Raw genomic sequence first — 14,656 nt, forward strand, 5'->3', positions numbered from 1 at the left:
ACTGACTTTAATTGATGTTACTTTACATGAAAATACTACATTACAGTAATTACATAAATAAATATGGGTAAGAATTTATTTTAATGTCCTTGTTGAACATGTTACATGTACTTACCATAGTATTAACAGCAAATTATGCATAATTACATGCAACTAACCCTCAACCAAACCCTAACATAGAGTAAGTATAATCACTCAGTACTCAAATATATAATGACACTGTAACAATAAAATAAAGTGTAAGCAAAATATCTCTAATAAGGGAGACAAAAAACAAACGTATAATTGCCTAGAAATGTTTTGAACTGTGAATGAAACTGACCTTCTCCGTTTGCTCTCTCTCCCCGACACTCAGGAGGAACGAGAGACTCGCACCTGCGATGACAATTAAACTTACAGTCTGGAGAGAAACGAACAAACATGTTATTGCTCAGAAGACGTAATGAAGTTCTCTGTATATAAAGGTTGACTTGACTTTAAGGAAACGCTTCTTTAAAATCTCGAAAAATCAAAGCTCAGTTTGAGACTCAACCCCACTAGATTTAAACAGTCAGATATTATTTGTTCGCACAGTTTTTGCTTGAAAAAAATCAACTTTAAAAAAGAAATAACTGATTTGTGGTCAGTACAAAACTGCAGTGTGCCGGATCCTACCATGCAGTGGACAAGCTAAGTATGTGAACTGGGACACAGCAAAAAACATTTGATCTGAATCTGTGCCCTTTGACCCCTCTCACCGGTGCACTGCATGCCCTGCCTGAAGAGGCCCTTGAGCAGCCGGAAGCAGTGCTGGCACACGGTGGGTTTGGTGTAGGTGTGTATGTGGAAGGTGTGAGGAACACGCGGTCGGCCCTCCTTCCCCTCGGAAACCCCCACACACACCGGCACGTCGACCCAGGACGGCGGCCGAGAGCGCGACGGCTTCCTTACGCTGATCTGTTGGAGAAAACAAACATCGTCAGGGAGAAGATCTGCACGAGTTGGGCAAAGACCGCGATTGATTTAAGAGCAGATTGATCGGTATTATATGTAAATGCTCCTCATGTTTGGAAAGATGTTTGACACGTGTAATGTTGTTATGCACGTTATAAGTGACTCAAACGAGCAGCGTTTACTAGAGCCAGACCGATATTATCGGCCGATATTAGGCATTTTCCAAAATATCGGTATCGGCAGTTATAATGGCCGATAAATTAATATTTCAAAAATAAAATAAAAACGGACGAAACACGCTTGAACCATGTCACGAGTGTTGGAGTTGTATAGTTTGTCCACCAGAGGGCACTCTACACTCGTTGAGTTGGTCACGATACATTGCTTGAATAACATTTAAAAGATCATCCGCATCAGTTCTCTGAACACAAATAAGCAGGACAACATTTGTGACTATCATGTCCAGTTTTGCTGCTGTTAAATAAGCCGAGAGTGAAGCGAAATTAGCTAGTAATAGTTACGTTACGTTGTTACAGTGTAGTTGACTGTCTTTTTAACTTTTGACAATGTGACTGAAGTATTTCTTTAATAGCGCGTGACAGTTATAGCAATGAGACGCATCATCTCTCCTTGGCCTGTTATATTGAAAATGTACAATGTACAATTTGCAGTATGACGTTATCCATTGCTAATCATAGACTAGCTAACCATAAAGCTACCTAATGCCACTATCATCAGTCTGTTCTGTTGTGACTAAAAGAAACAAGTTTATTTTTAAAATGCATTATCATATTATTTTAGATAAACTCATAAATAACTACAAATAACTAACGTTAGGGAAATCTGTTCATGTTTTGTTGCGCGTTTCTGAAATAAAAAAAATATCGGCCGATATATCGGAATATCGGATTTTAAAACCAAAAAATATTTGTATCGGTATCGGCCTTCAAAATCCTTTATCGGTCGGATCTAGCGTTTACAGAGCCGTGCGTCAATGACGAGCTGCGTCTACTGAATAATCGCGATGAGGCAACTCGATTTAAGTGCGATTACATGTAAAATTGCAGGTAATCGTGCAGCCATAGCATTTCAAAGCGCAGTCTCGGGTCTGACCATTGACTGTAAAAAAAGATGGACGACGCCCCTTCGCTCTTTTCCATCAGAGTGAACCGAAGCCGCCAGTGTCTCGATATGGCGCTGACATCTTGGGACGTGAGTCTGCACTCTTGCGTATTTCGGGACCAGTCATGCGCAGTCGTGAGCAGGAAGTAAAGCCGCGAAATCAAGGCCACGCCCTCATTCTCGCTGAATCAAACGCAAGCACACGCCCCGCACTTTCATTAAGTGTCCTCTGTCTGCTTCGTTCTTCTCCAATGATGTCTGCTGATCGCAGAACCTCGTTAAAATAAGGTAAATACAACTACTAACCACATAATCAACATCCGTGACTACCTCGCACAGAGAACCTGTCATTCACAGCTGTCAATCATGATGTCAGAGCACCGTTTTTATCATCACATAACTAACTAAAAACAAACTTATTTTAAAAACGAACACTTGAAATTACATCAACGTGATAGAAACTACAGTAAATGACAGAAACTATCTTTGGAAAAAGGATATGTGAAGTGTAATTTAATTGTTTAGTTGATCTCGCGTCCCGTTGAATAACATGGGGAGGCGGGGGTTATGAGCTATACTAGGACCGGTCACAGGGGGGCGATCGAGGCGTTTTGGCTTCACTTTTGAGGGCACGCTTGGTTCTGACCTCCTCCAGGCTTCCTCCCGTGTGGCTGGAGAGCGACGGCGGGCGTCCCGGGGGAAACAGCGACAGACTCGGCCCGCACCGGCGAAACACGCGAGAGCAGTCGTTGGGCAGCTTGAACGCACAGCGCTTGTGGAAGTCCAGACCGCAGCCTAAACACAGTCACAGCGAAACATCAGCATTAAAGCGTTAGTTCACCCAAAACATCCAAATCATGTCATTAATGACTCCCGTAATCTCCGTTCATCTTCAGAACACAGTTTAAGATATTATATTTATAAATAAATCAATATAATTAATGTTATAAGTATTAAATAAAAAATAAAATACATAAATAAACAAACAAATAAGCAACGAAGTATATGTAAATATTCTGTATAAGACTTTATTGTGCTGCGTTTTATACAGTGTGTGTGTGTGTGTGTGTATCGCGCAGTCATACCTTCACACTTCAGGCCCTGTCGGACGAGGCCCCACAGCATCTCTCCACAGTAGTGACAGAACGTAGGTGTGCGATACGATTGGACGACTAAGGAATGTGGGCGGTACTTTGCTTCGGTCACCAAAGCTGTGCCTATAGAGGGATTGACAGCTGTCAACATCATCTGCATGGAGTGTGTGTGAGTGTGTGTGTGTGTGTGTGTGTTGACTGACCAGCAAGCACCACCTCCACGAGATCTCCGTCCCGTAATTCATGTTTTTCAGTGAGTCTGTGTAAGATCTGCTCAGTGTTCGGCTCGTGTCTGAATAACAGCAGCTTCTCCTCCAGACCATTGACACTGCACTCCGGAGACTTGAACACACACACACACACACACATTATGGTTACTTAGTTTGTACATTAAAAAAATCACCACAACACAAAAAACAGTTAAACAATAGCAACTAAGGAACTAATTAAATAAAATAGCATATAAATAAATACGTTTTTTTAATAAATTCCATAATTTATAATATAAATATTTTATAAATAATAAATAACTATAAATAAACAAACACAATCATCATAATAGTAAAACACTGTGTTAAACATCACAGTGCAACAAGAATTATTAGATCGACAGACACTCACACACAACAGTACATGAACTGCAGAGTAGTCATACTGATCCTCATGAGGGGTAAAGTGGGTCAGATCTCGACGACTGCATCATCACTCATGTCTTTTAAATGTCAATCATTTTTTAAATCAAACGGATGCAAGTCAAACTGAGACTCGACCCGAAAACATTTAGGAAACATGAATTGAATTAAACACATAAACGACACAAATTGTACTACAGCCAGTAACTGACCGGATTTTTTAGTTAATGATGATACTGAGACTTGAGTGATTTTACGGAGCTAAAAATAAAATAATTGTTGGGATTTGTTACCCTGCTGAAAAAAAACAATAGAAACCATTACAGAATTCCTAATGGTTTAATGGTTATAAAGGGAAATGTATTGGTTTTAATGGAAACTGTAATAGTTATAGAAAGTATAATCTGTTAAACTACGTTTACATTTTCCCATCTGTGTTTTTTTTGCTTCTTTGTTTTTCAAAATCAGTATATACCCGTTCACACATCAGGCTGAAGGAAGTGCAGTGGGAGCAGGTCACATGACCAAGGTGCGTGATTTAAAGGGTTAGTTCACCCAAAAATGAAAATTAAGTCATTAATTACTCACCCCCATGCTGTATCAACCCCGTAAGACCTTCGTTCATCTTCGGAACACAAATGAAGATATTTTTGATTAAATTTGAGAGCTGTATAACTACCACATTGGCTCCTAAGGGACTGCCTCTTGACGGCCCAGAAAGTCAATGAAGAAAATGTTTAAATATCCCAAGTGACTACCGTGGCTCAACTATAAGTTTATCAAGCGACGCGAATACTTTTTGTGCGAAAAAACAAACAAAAATAACGACTTTATTCCACTATTTCTTTTCTTCCTTGTAGGCCAGAAACGAGACTTCCTTAGATTTCCACGACGCATGCGCGAGAACTGAACTGAAGTAGTTGAAGGAGATCGCAATTCTCGCGCATGCGTCGTGGAAATCTAAGGAAGTCTCGTTTCTGGCCTACAAGGAAGAAAAGAAATAGTCGAATAAAGTCGTTATTTTTGTTTGTTTTTTCGCACAAAAAGTATTCGCGTCGCTTGATAAACATATATTTGAGCCACGGTAGTCACTTGGGATATTTAAACATTTTCTTCATTGACTTTCTGGGCCGTCAAGAGGCAGTCCCTTAGGAGCCAATGTGGTAGTTATACAGCTCTCAAATTTAATCAAAAATATCTTTATTTGTGTTCCGAAGACGAACGAAGGTCTTACGGGGTTGGTACAGCATGGGGGTGAGTAATTAATAACTTAATTTTCATTTTTGGGTGAACTAACCCTTTAAGACAGCACTAAAAACTGTGAAATTACAGTGTTTTCGGGGGGATTTGACAATAATTATTTTTATTTCATCGTTAAGTAATACTTTGAAAATACCATATGATATAGTTCACAAGCACAGTATTATTTCATTAGTTCAATACAACAGTAATTCGCTTCATGGTGCCGCCATTAGACCTTCCACATCAGCTTCAAACACACAATCAACTTCCAACTGACTGACACTCTCACTCACAATCAGTGTTGGGTAAGTTACTCTAAAAAAGTAATTAATTACTAGTTACAAATTACCTCTTCAACAGTGTAATTAGATTACTGTACTAATTACTCTCTTTAAAAAGTATTTAATTACTTTTAATTACTAATTACTTTCAAAATCCCATATCAATCTCAACCAGCTGAATAATACAAGGATAGACATGAATCTGTTTTAATTCTTTCAAATAAATACTATAAAATTGCATGAATTATCCTTAAACTGACCAACATTATAAAAACATACTTTTTAGCATCAGACAATACACTTTGATGTTAAAGCCACTATTGTTTTATGTCTGATCTCATGACATTTCACACTTTTTTTCATACATATTTTACAATAATTCAAACGAATTTGTACGAGTGCGATCGTAATATTTAGATTCCTCATAAAATCATACGAATCGTTGTGAGATCGGATTGATCTATACACAGTATTTACCTCAATTACATCAGAAGTAACTGTAATTAAATTACTGATAAATGAAGAGTAATCCCTTACTTTACATTTTCAATGGAAAAGTAATTAAATTACAGTAACTTATTACTAGTAATTAGTTACACCCAACACTGCTCACAATCAACTGAACACTCAGAGGAACCTCAACACATCACACAAAGTTCTGAAAGCACGAACACACACGTTTCCGTCGCGCTCAGTGTGTTCTGGCTGGCCAGAGTGTCGCTTTGTTGTGGTGTGTATATGTTGTGGTGTGTGAGGTGTTAACCTCCGTGTCAGATCTCTCTGGATGGGATGACGGATCCGAAGGGAAAGCGCGGGACGCGCGGGACACACACCTATTTCAGACCCCTTTATGGAAATTAAAGAGGAACTATTTTTTACAAAAATAATTGGAGACCGCGCGCGTGCACAAGAACCCTAAACGTCAATTTGCCGAAGTGTGCTTATAACCAGAGCCATTCATGGTTTCAGTCACGTTAATGCACTGTAAAAATTATATGATCAATAAATTATGGCAACATGTTTTTATTATAAGTTATACATGATTCAACTAATTTAAGGACAATGTGTACTTTTTTATGTAATTTGTTATCTTAAAATCAATTTTTTTTTCAGAAATATGACCTCAAAGGTGTACTCAGCCAATTAGCTGACTTATCCTCGTAAACGAAGAATTTATTATCTTTATATACATGGTCCACAGAGGCTTCCATGTAGTTCCGCCATCTTGGAAAACTATTGCTGCGTCCCAATTCGCTTACTTATACTACGCCCTAAAAGTATGTACTCTTTTTGTGAGGAAAAAGTACATATTTTTGAGTGTGTAGCAAAAGAGTAGGCAAGCTTTGGGACATACTATCACGTCATCTTTAACGGACAGCTCTGTGGCGTGCTCCGCGCATCCTGTCACCGTAAACCCTGTCAATCATCCTGTCACAGTTAAAATCCTCCATTCTATCTCATTTTATTTCCTACCGTTTCGGAGAGCACGTTCATCTGCCGGTTGTTGGTCTTTCATGCTCTCCTCATGTGTTTGCAATTTGAATATAATGATGCTTTTAAAACTAAACGTGTCTTTACAAAAGTTCATAATGCTGCTGCAAATGCAATATAATGTGGACAACATTGAATAAATTCATTTTCTTCAGGTTAGATACTGATAATTAATCACTCAAAGCTCTGAATCTAAACTTCACTACACAACCGCGGGGACTCCGTATCGACTACGTGTCTGTAGTTTTTTAACACTTTTTACTCCTGTTTGTAGTTCTAACTGAATCCTCGTCCAACGCGCAATGGCTTGTGGGCAATATCAGCCGTTAGAAGGTGCGTTCCATTCGACAGGGTCCCTACGCAGTGTTCACTGCTCCCTACTCCCTGAACACGGTATATCAGTTGAAGTGGACTTCACTGACTTCCTGTGAAGTGATGTATCGATGTTCCCTTATTCCTTATGCCGTTTGCAGTGCCCTTCGAACTGAACATCTTCGTTCCCTTCGAATTGGAATCTCACTTAAGATGGCGAAATACCCTTTTTAAGTCCACTTCGCAGTCTACTTACGGTCCAATGGAACGCACCTAGAGTGCGCATCGATCTGCACTTCGGATTCTGACCGGAAAAAGTAGACCATCCGAGTATCTTTGAAACACTCATTTCAACATACTACGATTTGGGACGTACTAATTCTATTTTCGAATACTATTTAGGACGGATAGTATGCGAATTGGGACGCAGCATTTAATAGCAGAGAGGGACAAAAAGGACTAGGCTATTAGAAGACATCCTGTCATAGCTTTTTGGTACATAACAACACAATGCAACGATGCAACGCGCGTTTGAAAAAGTGAGGCGCTGGAGAGCACAATTCGTTGAATGCAAAATACTTCAAATGGCATTTAGAGGCTTTTGCATCTGAACTCTTCATATATATATACACGCACACATTACATACAGAATTAAATTTTTTAAATAAAATTACTAAATTATATAGATAAATTCTAGTTCCATGCATTTTTTTTCAACACTTTTTTATCAATCAATTAAAAAAGCAACTTTTTGAACAAAAGCTCCGGAAGTAGTTGCGTTTTTTATATAGACTATGCCTGGGATTCAGATCGTGTCCATCAACTCAAGAGCAACCAATAGCAAACCACAACCATCCAATCAAGTCCCCATCAACAAATTCAAGCCCCGCCCACATTTGTTCATAGTCAAGAAGCAGTTTCACTTGGATATACGTCATAATAGAGAAGAAAAGACCACTGACACTTTCATTTCATGCCGAATTTAAAACGATAAATGCTTAACTTGGCTTTATGAACTATGTTGATCAACTTCAATACACTCCTTATTGACGATGAGCCCAGAAAATGAACCCAACAGGCTAAATTGCACATTCAGTGTATTCATTATTACAGATTTCCCTGAGGAAAACATGACATGACACGTTGCATTCATATTCTGGATTCATGTGCTTGCTTGTATAGCTTTTATTTATAAGGTGTAAACTGAATTTGGTCCTCCAGTATCACACTGCCTTAATGCATTGACGCATTAAGCGTTTTCATAAAGGTTTTCTATTAGAGAATGCTTAAAGGCGTCCTATAATGCCCTTTTCACAGGATGTGTTAAGTTTTAGCTCAAAATAGCTCACAGATATTTTTTTATAGCATGTTAACAATTTTTTTTCATTTTTATTTCAGCAACATAACACACCAAGTTAAGTTTAAGTTAAAAAAAGGAAAATTATAATCAACCACCCATTTAACGCAATTTTGCAAAATAATATGCAATTTCAAATGAACCTCTAGCGATTTATAAACCTAGTTTTATTTATTTCCCCTACATTATGTGATTGAACTTAAGTTTAGACACTTTTATAAAAAAAAAAACAGCAAAATATAATAAGAAATTTGAAATATGAATATAACCATGTTTCTGCGATGACTGAAATTAAACTCGCAATGTAATGAGATCATGTAGAGATCAAGTGTGCTACTAACATTTATCACTGCATATGATTTCACACAGTTATATACAGTGTTGTGCAAGTTACTTCCAAACTGTAATACATTAGGTATTACTTGTTACTGTTATTTAAAAGTAATTCATTACCTTACAATATTACTGTCTCAGAATTGTAATGCGTTACATTACTCATGTATTACTTTTGAGTTACTTTCACCAAAATAACTAAGTAGAACTTAACTTTGGGGCTGTAACGATATGCAATATGAAACCGAAATCGTGATTCGCCACACGACTCAGATCCACGAACCTACAGAATCGCGACAAACCTCTTCCAACTCCAGCGTTATTCTCCTTACCGTCCAGATCCAATGCTGCCTTATCTTTAAATTAGGCTATTAGTATTATTTGAAGTTAACATTATAAAATACGTAGACCTACACCACAAAACTAGTTGAGGATAAATTATTTAAAATTCCAGCATTATGGACGTGACATTTGCAGTCAAAACTTGAAATAAAAATTCTCAGAAAATACATGTATTGAAACGTATATAGGCTATACTTCCTTAAAGGACTCCAGACATTAGACAAATATCAGTCTATGTTTTATTTTTAATATTAAGGAAAAGACACACATTCATGCGTGACAAAAAAAAATAGGAGGCAAAATATATATTTTTTGTAATTTTGTTAATTACACTGCGCAAATCGGATGAGAAGGGGTTGGCATTTTAGTTTTCGTGTTCGCATTTATGAGGAAAAAACAATGTTACAGACGCGACCGCTCTAAACTGGCACTAAAAGACTGCTTTAAAACTTTCACATAGTCTGTTGCCTTTAAGAAGTAAAATACACTGTAATACAACTGTAATATAAGCCTGACTGAACATGTAACGAGTAAAATATTACTGAAAATTGATTAGTAATGCCTTACACTACTGCGTTACAGCAAAAAGTAATATGTTACTGTAATGTATTACTTTTGTAATGCGTTACTCCCAACACTGGTTATATATAACATTAAGTACTGTGATAAGTATGCAGTGAGCAATCCAGTCCAAACATACAGCATGTGTATTATATTATATGAGCAAGCATCTAATGTGTGTGAATGATGTTATATGAGAGCGGTGTTCATGTGTGTGGGTGTGTATGGGAGGTCATTCCATAAAAAAGGTCAGTGTGTGTGATGATCCTGTACCACTGCAGTGGAAACTGCACCATAAGAAGGTCAAGCAGAGAAACAGGTGTGTGTGTGTGCATGTTTTTGTGTGTGAGAGAGCATGTGTGTGTGTTAGGGGAAGAGTCTGTGGTTGGAAAGTTACAGGCAGATACTGTGAACCGCAGCGGACAAACAGAGAGGCGGTCGAAGGGGGGAGAGATGCTGAATGAGGGCTGAGAAGTGTGTTTGTGCGAATGTTTGAGTAGCACCTAATTCTGAAGTGTCTTCACACACACACTCTTTGACTTCCCCTTCTTTCATGAATCTTCCTCTGACTAGGTGAGGATTCTTCAAATTCTTTTTATAACCAAAAACAATGACCACGCATACCAACAGCATAGACATATTAGATTATTAAAAACAAAATATAGACAGATAACATCTGCAGATTACTGAATTATGATAGTTCATTCACTTCACAACCTGTCGAAACCAAGACTTCATGAACCAATCATTGTTCAAACACTATTACTAAGCAATGGAAATGTTTTGGAGGTACTAAAGGCCAGTCAAGTCGTGCTATCGTTCCTCTTTAAAGTTGAAAAGGCACTTTTGTTGTTGGAGAAACTGAGCGTCACAATGGTGTGTAACGATGGAGTGCATGCATGCGCTTGACCTTTTTACTGGGGGATGCAGCCCTTCACTGAAGTCATTGTCAGTAATGTGTGTTTATTAGTGTGGGTGTTTGCCTGGCATGAACGCATGACGATGTACAGGAATAGTTCCAATAAAACTGAAAATGAAAACGATGTCGTTATTCATGACGTCACCTTGGCATAACGGTCGTGTCTGCGGCGTCAGTGTCACTTGATTGGACGAACACCGCACGCGATTTGTTTAAAGGCTGTAGCTATCATTGCGCATCTCATATATCGGATCAGCTTTATCCTGACTTTTCACACAGTAAAGGTAAGAATGAAACGGTCTAATCTTTGATTTAACTGTCGCGTTCACTCACCATTCGTCACTTTTCCCCTCAAACGCCAAAACTGCTGTTTACAACGCGCCGTGTGGGAAGTCGTGTTTACGTCGTGAGGTGAGGTGCGTTCAGTCACTTTCGTCGGAGTAACGTAAGATAGTGATGTAGTCTACTTCTCTTGATTACACTAAATAAAGCAATGTTTTTAATGCGACTTCTTAAAAATTAGTTCAAAAAATGTGGATCAAGAATGTTTACTTTTTTGTTTTTAATTAATAGCCTATATGAAGCCACTTTAAACTTTATCATATGTTATACTTGCTATATTATAATGCTAGTATATTTTGTGCAGGCAATTGCCTTTGTTGTACAGCCTGACACTGCTAAACACAGGTATTGCTGTATTCAGATATGTTTCTCACTGACATGCCAACAACTTGTATAGAACAGGGCTTAATGTCCCCCGCTAGTCAATAAACTTATCCCTTAAAACTCACCAAAATGACATATTAAATGTTTTTTCCTTGAAAAAATTCCTTCATGCCTTAAAACAGCATAATGTAACTCGATACCCTTGCGTCATTTAGTATATGCGGTTCTATGAATATGCAAATGAGCCCCGCCTCCACTCACTCAGGTCAGAGATCCACTGGATAACGATCACACGTTGACCTGATAGGCCTATGTCACACTTCCTGCTTCCGGAACGCGGAATAGGGATACAGAACTTATGCTCAACAGTATTTTGGGACAAAAGGAGAACTAAAACAAGGATCAGTATCAGCATCAGCGTGGCAATTTCGAGATGCAGAGAGCACCACGTCTGACAGTGACGCCACTCTTGCATGTGCTTTATTAGACAGGTGAGCAAATGTACATAAAACTAATGAATGTTATACAGCTCAACATGATGAAATGTTAGAATATGATCTGTATGTTATTCTAATGTTGATTTAGCATACTGCTAGTCTCATATAGGCAAACTAACACACAGAATAACATTATAACTTTCTACACACTCAAATGCAGTTTAGTGTGATAGTGCAGACCAAGTGAAGCAGCGCTGCGTTACCTCACAAGTTTAATTCGTCTAATAAACTGTCCTGTCTGAGTAATACAGCACTTGAGGGTTGTTCGGTAGAATTAAATATCCTTTATATCCGTGGGACTTGCGTTGCGTGTGGCACTGATATCTGTCTCTCATTAGCAATCGCGCCAATCAGTCATGTTAAAAACATCAATGTTTTCACTCATCCATAAACATTATTATATCCATCAGCTTGACGACAAGTTCCATAATTCCACTGGAATTTTGCGTCATCAACTTACGCCTTTGTTACTGTAAGAGTTTAGCGACCCCTAGCGGTGGAAAAAACGTACATATTTGTATTTGCAACATGACTATAACAGACCATAAGGTGCCGTTCACACAAAACATCCAAAATCGAATACTTCCCTACTATATAGTATGCAAAACACAGTTCGCCAAAAGAGTAGTATGTCAGAATACACAGCAGGCGAAAAGAACCCGGATGACCTACTAATTCCAGCGAGATGCTGAAGAGTGCATACGATGGACATTTTGCTCTCCTATGAGGCCACAGGATAGGACGTGAATAGCAGTGAAGCGACACAACCGACGCTAGAAGGTCACGTGACGGTAACAACATGGCGGATGTAGTACGTGTACACCTGAATTTCATTCATGCTACCCATATTCATACCCCAGATAGCACAAGGCTGTTTGATATCCTATTTACATCTGGAAGACGTATTTTAAAGAGTGTTTGCTCATCTGCAAGACGTCTATAGGACGTTTCCTGTCAGATGTCAAATAGACGTTTAGAAGATGTCTCTAAGATGTAATGATTTAGAATGCAGGTCTTATAAACGTCTATTTGACATGGGACAGGAAACGTCCTATAGACGTCTTGCAGATGAGCAAACACTCTTAAAAATACGTCTTCCAGATGTAAATAGGACATCAAATACCCTTGTGCTATCTATACAGAGCATTCTTCTTTTAACGGTCGTGAAGTAAATGAAAATTCAAATGTAGTACAGAGAGAGTGTACGTTTTCGCACGCAGCGAGATCTGACATCAAGCTGAATGGAACGCCTACTTTTCTAGATCCAATCAATTCCCTGAGGGAAAGAACAAGCCACACCCTCTATTGTTCTCATTCAATATTCGTATCACTCAAAAAATGCATCACAACACTGAAGTAAAGTCGGTCGCAAGTTCCGGTTTAATAAAGACGTCCGTCTGGTGCATGTTTACATTTAAAAAAAAAAAAAAAGGAAAAGTAGAGCAGTGGAATTATAAAAAGAGTTTGGGTTTCTAGGTCGGAAAGCCCTAAAGCTTAATATTATAAGTCCTCTTTTTGTGCTTGGCTGCCCCATTCACTCATTTGTTGTATGGAAGTCATACCGGTTTGGAGGTTTTAAGTTTTAATGTCACATGCTCGATAAAAACATCAAACGTTGAGGTTGCACAGTACCTTTCTCTCGATGATTTCTGCTGCGAGATGCTTCGCCTGCTGGAAGCCGAGGCGTCGCTCAGGGATCTGTACCTCCTCTTTGAGGAGCCCGATCTGAAAGAGGACACGCATGGGTCCCATCACTTTGTATTCGGGCCCCATGGACAGCTGAGAGAAAGATCCTGAGAGGAAAGAGAAGTTCCTTCAGATGTTCACAGGTTCAGATTTACCTGTACCAGTATTGTTGTTTTGTCTTTTTTACTATCTTGTAATTGCAAAACTGTTTTATAGTGTATAACTAATAGTAATGTAGCATCATCAGAAAGTCCTTGAGATCTCAGGAAGAAAAAAGGCTTCAAAGAAGAGGCTCCTTCAAGCTTAAGGCAGCAACTGAAACTAGCCTTCGTTAACATTAAGATTAAACCTTAAGATAGTTGTGCTCCAAAAGTGGAACTTACCAGAGACATAACTGCTGATGTCAACGCTTTTTGGGCGGAGGTTTGTGTTGGCAGCCATTTTCTTTACGTTGGTGAATTCGAACTAGCACATTTCACAGACCTTTTTGAGACGCTTCTGTCGCTGCTCTGGTTTCCTCATGCTTTAGCAGTCGAATGACAGGCAGCGGAGACAGGAAGTTGACACACAAACTTCAGTGTTTCTGCGTGTGACGAGTGGGTCTGCAGAGCTGCCCACCAAACACAGCGCATCAAACCTTATCTGATGAACTTTAAAACAGCTGGGAACTTGAAAGCAAATGTGCCGGTGCTGGGCTCAATAGCGCTTTACTCTACAAAGGGACTAATTTCAGTTTAATGCTGTGAAAATGTGCATTAATCACTGAACTGTGTGTCTTGCGCTTCACAGAAATCCAATGTCAAACTCTGATATATAAAAAAAAAATTCCCAGTTGTTGACCATCTACTGTAAGTCAGCTGATCTGAACAATAATAATACTCTCAAACTTGGAGTACGTTCACACAACAACGATGCACTAAAACAGAAAAGTTTTCCTTTGCGCTTTTCTACTACAGACGGCAACATTGCCAAAACGATCCCGTTCATACGGGTCAACGAAAATGACTAAAAACGCAGTATTCTGCTGCCAGGCCAGTAGGTGGCGTCACTTAGTAAAGAGACAATGGGCTGAACAACCCAGACAGCAAACTAACATTGAATCGACGTGGAAACGACGTCTCTCATGATATCGCAACAACGTTGATCTGGCATTGTTTTGCTCATCGAATTAACGTTGAACCAACGCGG

General features: G+C 38.8%; 1 protein-coding gene across 4 annotated transcripts in view; it reads right to left on the reverse strand.

Moving 5' to 3' along the window:
• The window catches only part of prkd4 (protein kinase D4), a 26,369-nt gene extending 11,783 nt beyond the window's left edge, over nucleotides 1-14,586 (reverse strand). For 2 of the 4 annotated variants that reach the window (XM_039659850.2, XM_089131274.1), the window contains exons 1-7: nucleotides 13,852-14,586; nucleotides 13,415-13,575; nucleotides 3,353-3,491; nucleotides 3,141-3,272; nucleotides 2,702-2,850; nucleotides 738-936; nucleotides 323-400 (exon numbers count right to left, since the gene is read on the reverse strand). In XM_039659850.2, coding sequence (XP_039515784.2) covers nucleotides 323-400; nucleotides 738-936; nucleotides 2,702-2,850; nucleotides 3,141-3,272; nucleotides 3,353-3,491; nucleotides 13,415-13,575; nucleotides 13,852-13,909 — 916 coding nt within the window. In that variant the 5' untranslated portion in view covers nucleotides 13,910-14,586. The remainder of the gene's footprint in view (nucleotides 1-322; nucleotides 401-737; nucleotides 937-2,701; nucleotides 2,851-3,140; nucleotides 3,273-3,352; nucleotides 3,492-13,414; nucleotides 13,576-13,851) is intronic. The other 2 variants (XM_039659851.2, XM_039659852.2) reach the window with 2 other exon arrangements.
• Nucleotides 14,587-14,656: the final 70 nt, after the last annotated feature.

The sequence above is a fragment of the Pimephales promelas genome, chromosome 1 (genome assembly GCF_988280905.1).
Source record: "Pimephales promelas chromosome 1, fPimPro1.hap1.1, whole genome shotgun sequence".
In the NCBI taxonomy this organism is placed as follows: Eukaryota; Metazoa; Chordata; class Actinopteri; order Cypriniformes; family Leuciscidae; genus Pimephales; species Pimephales promelas.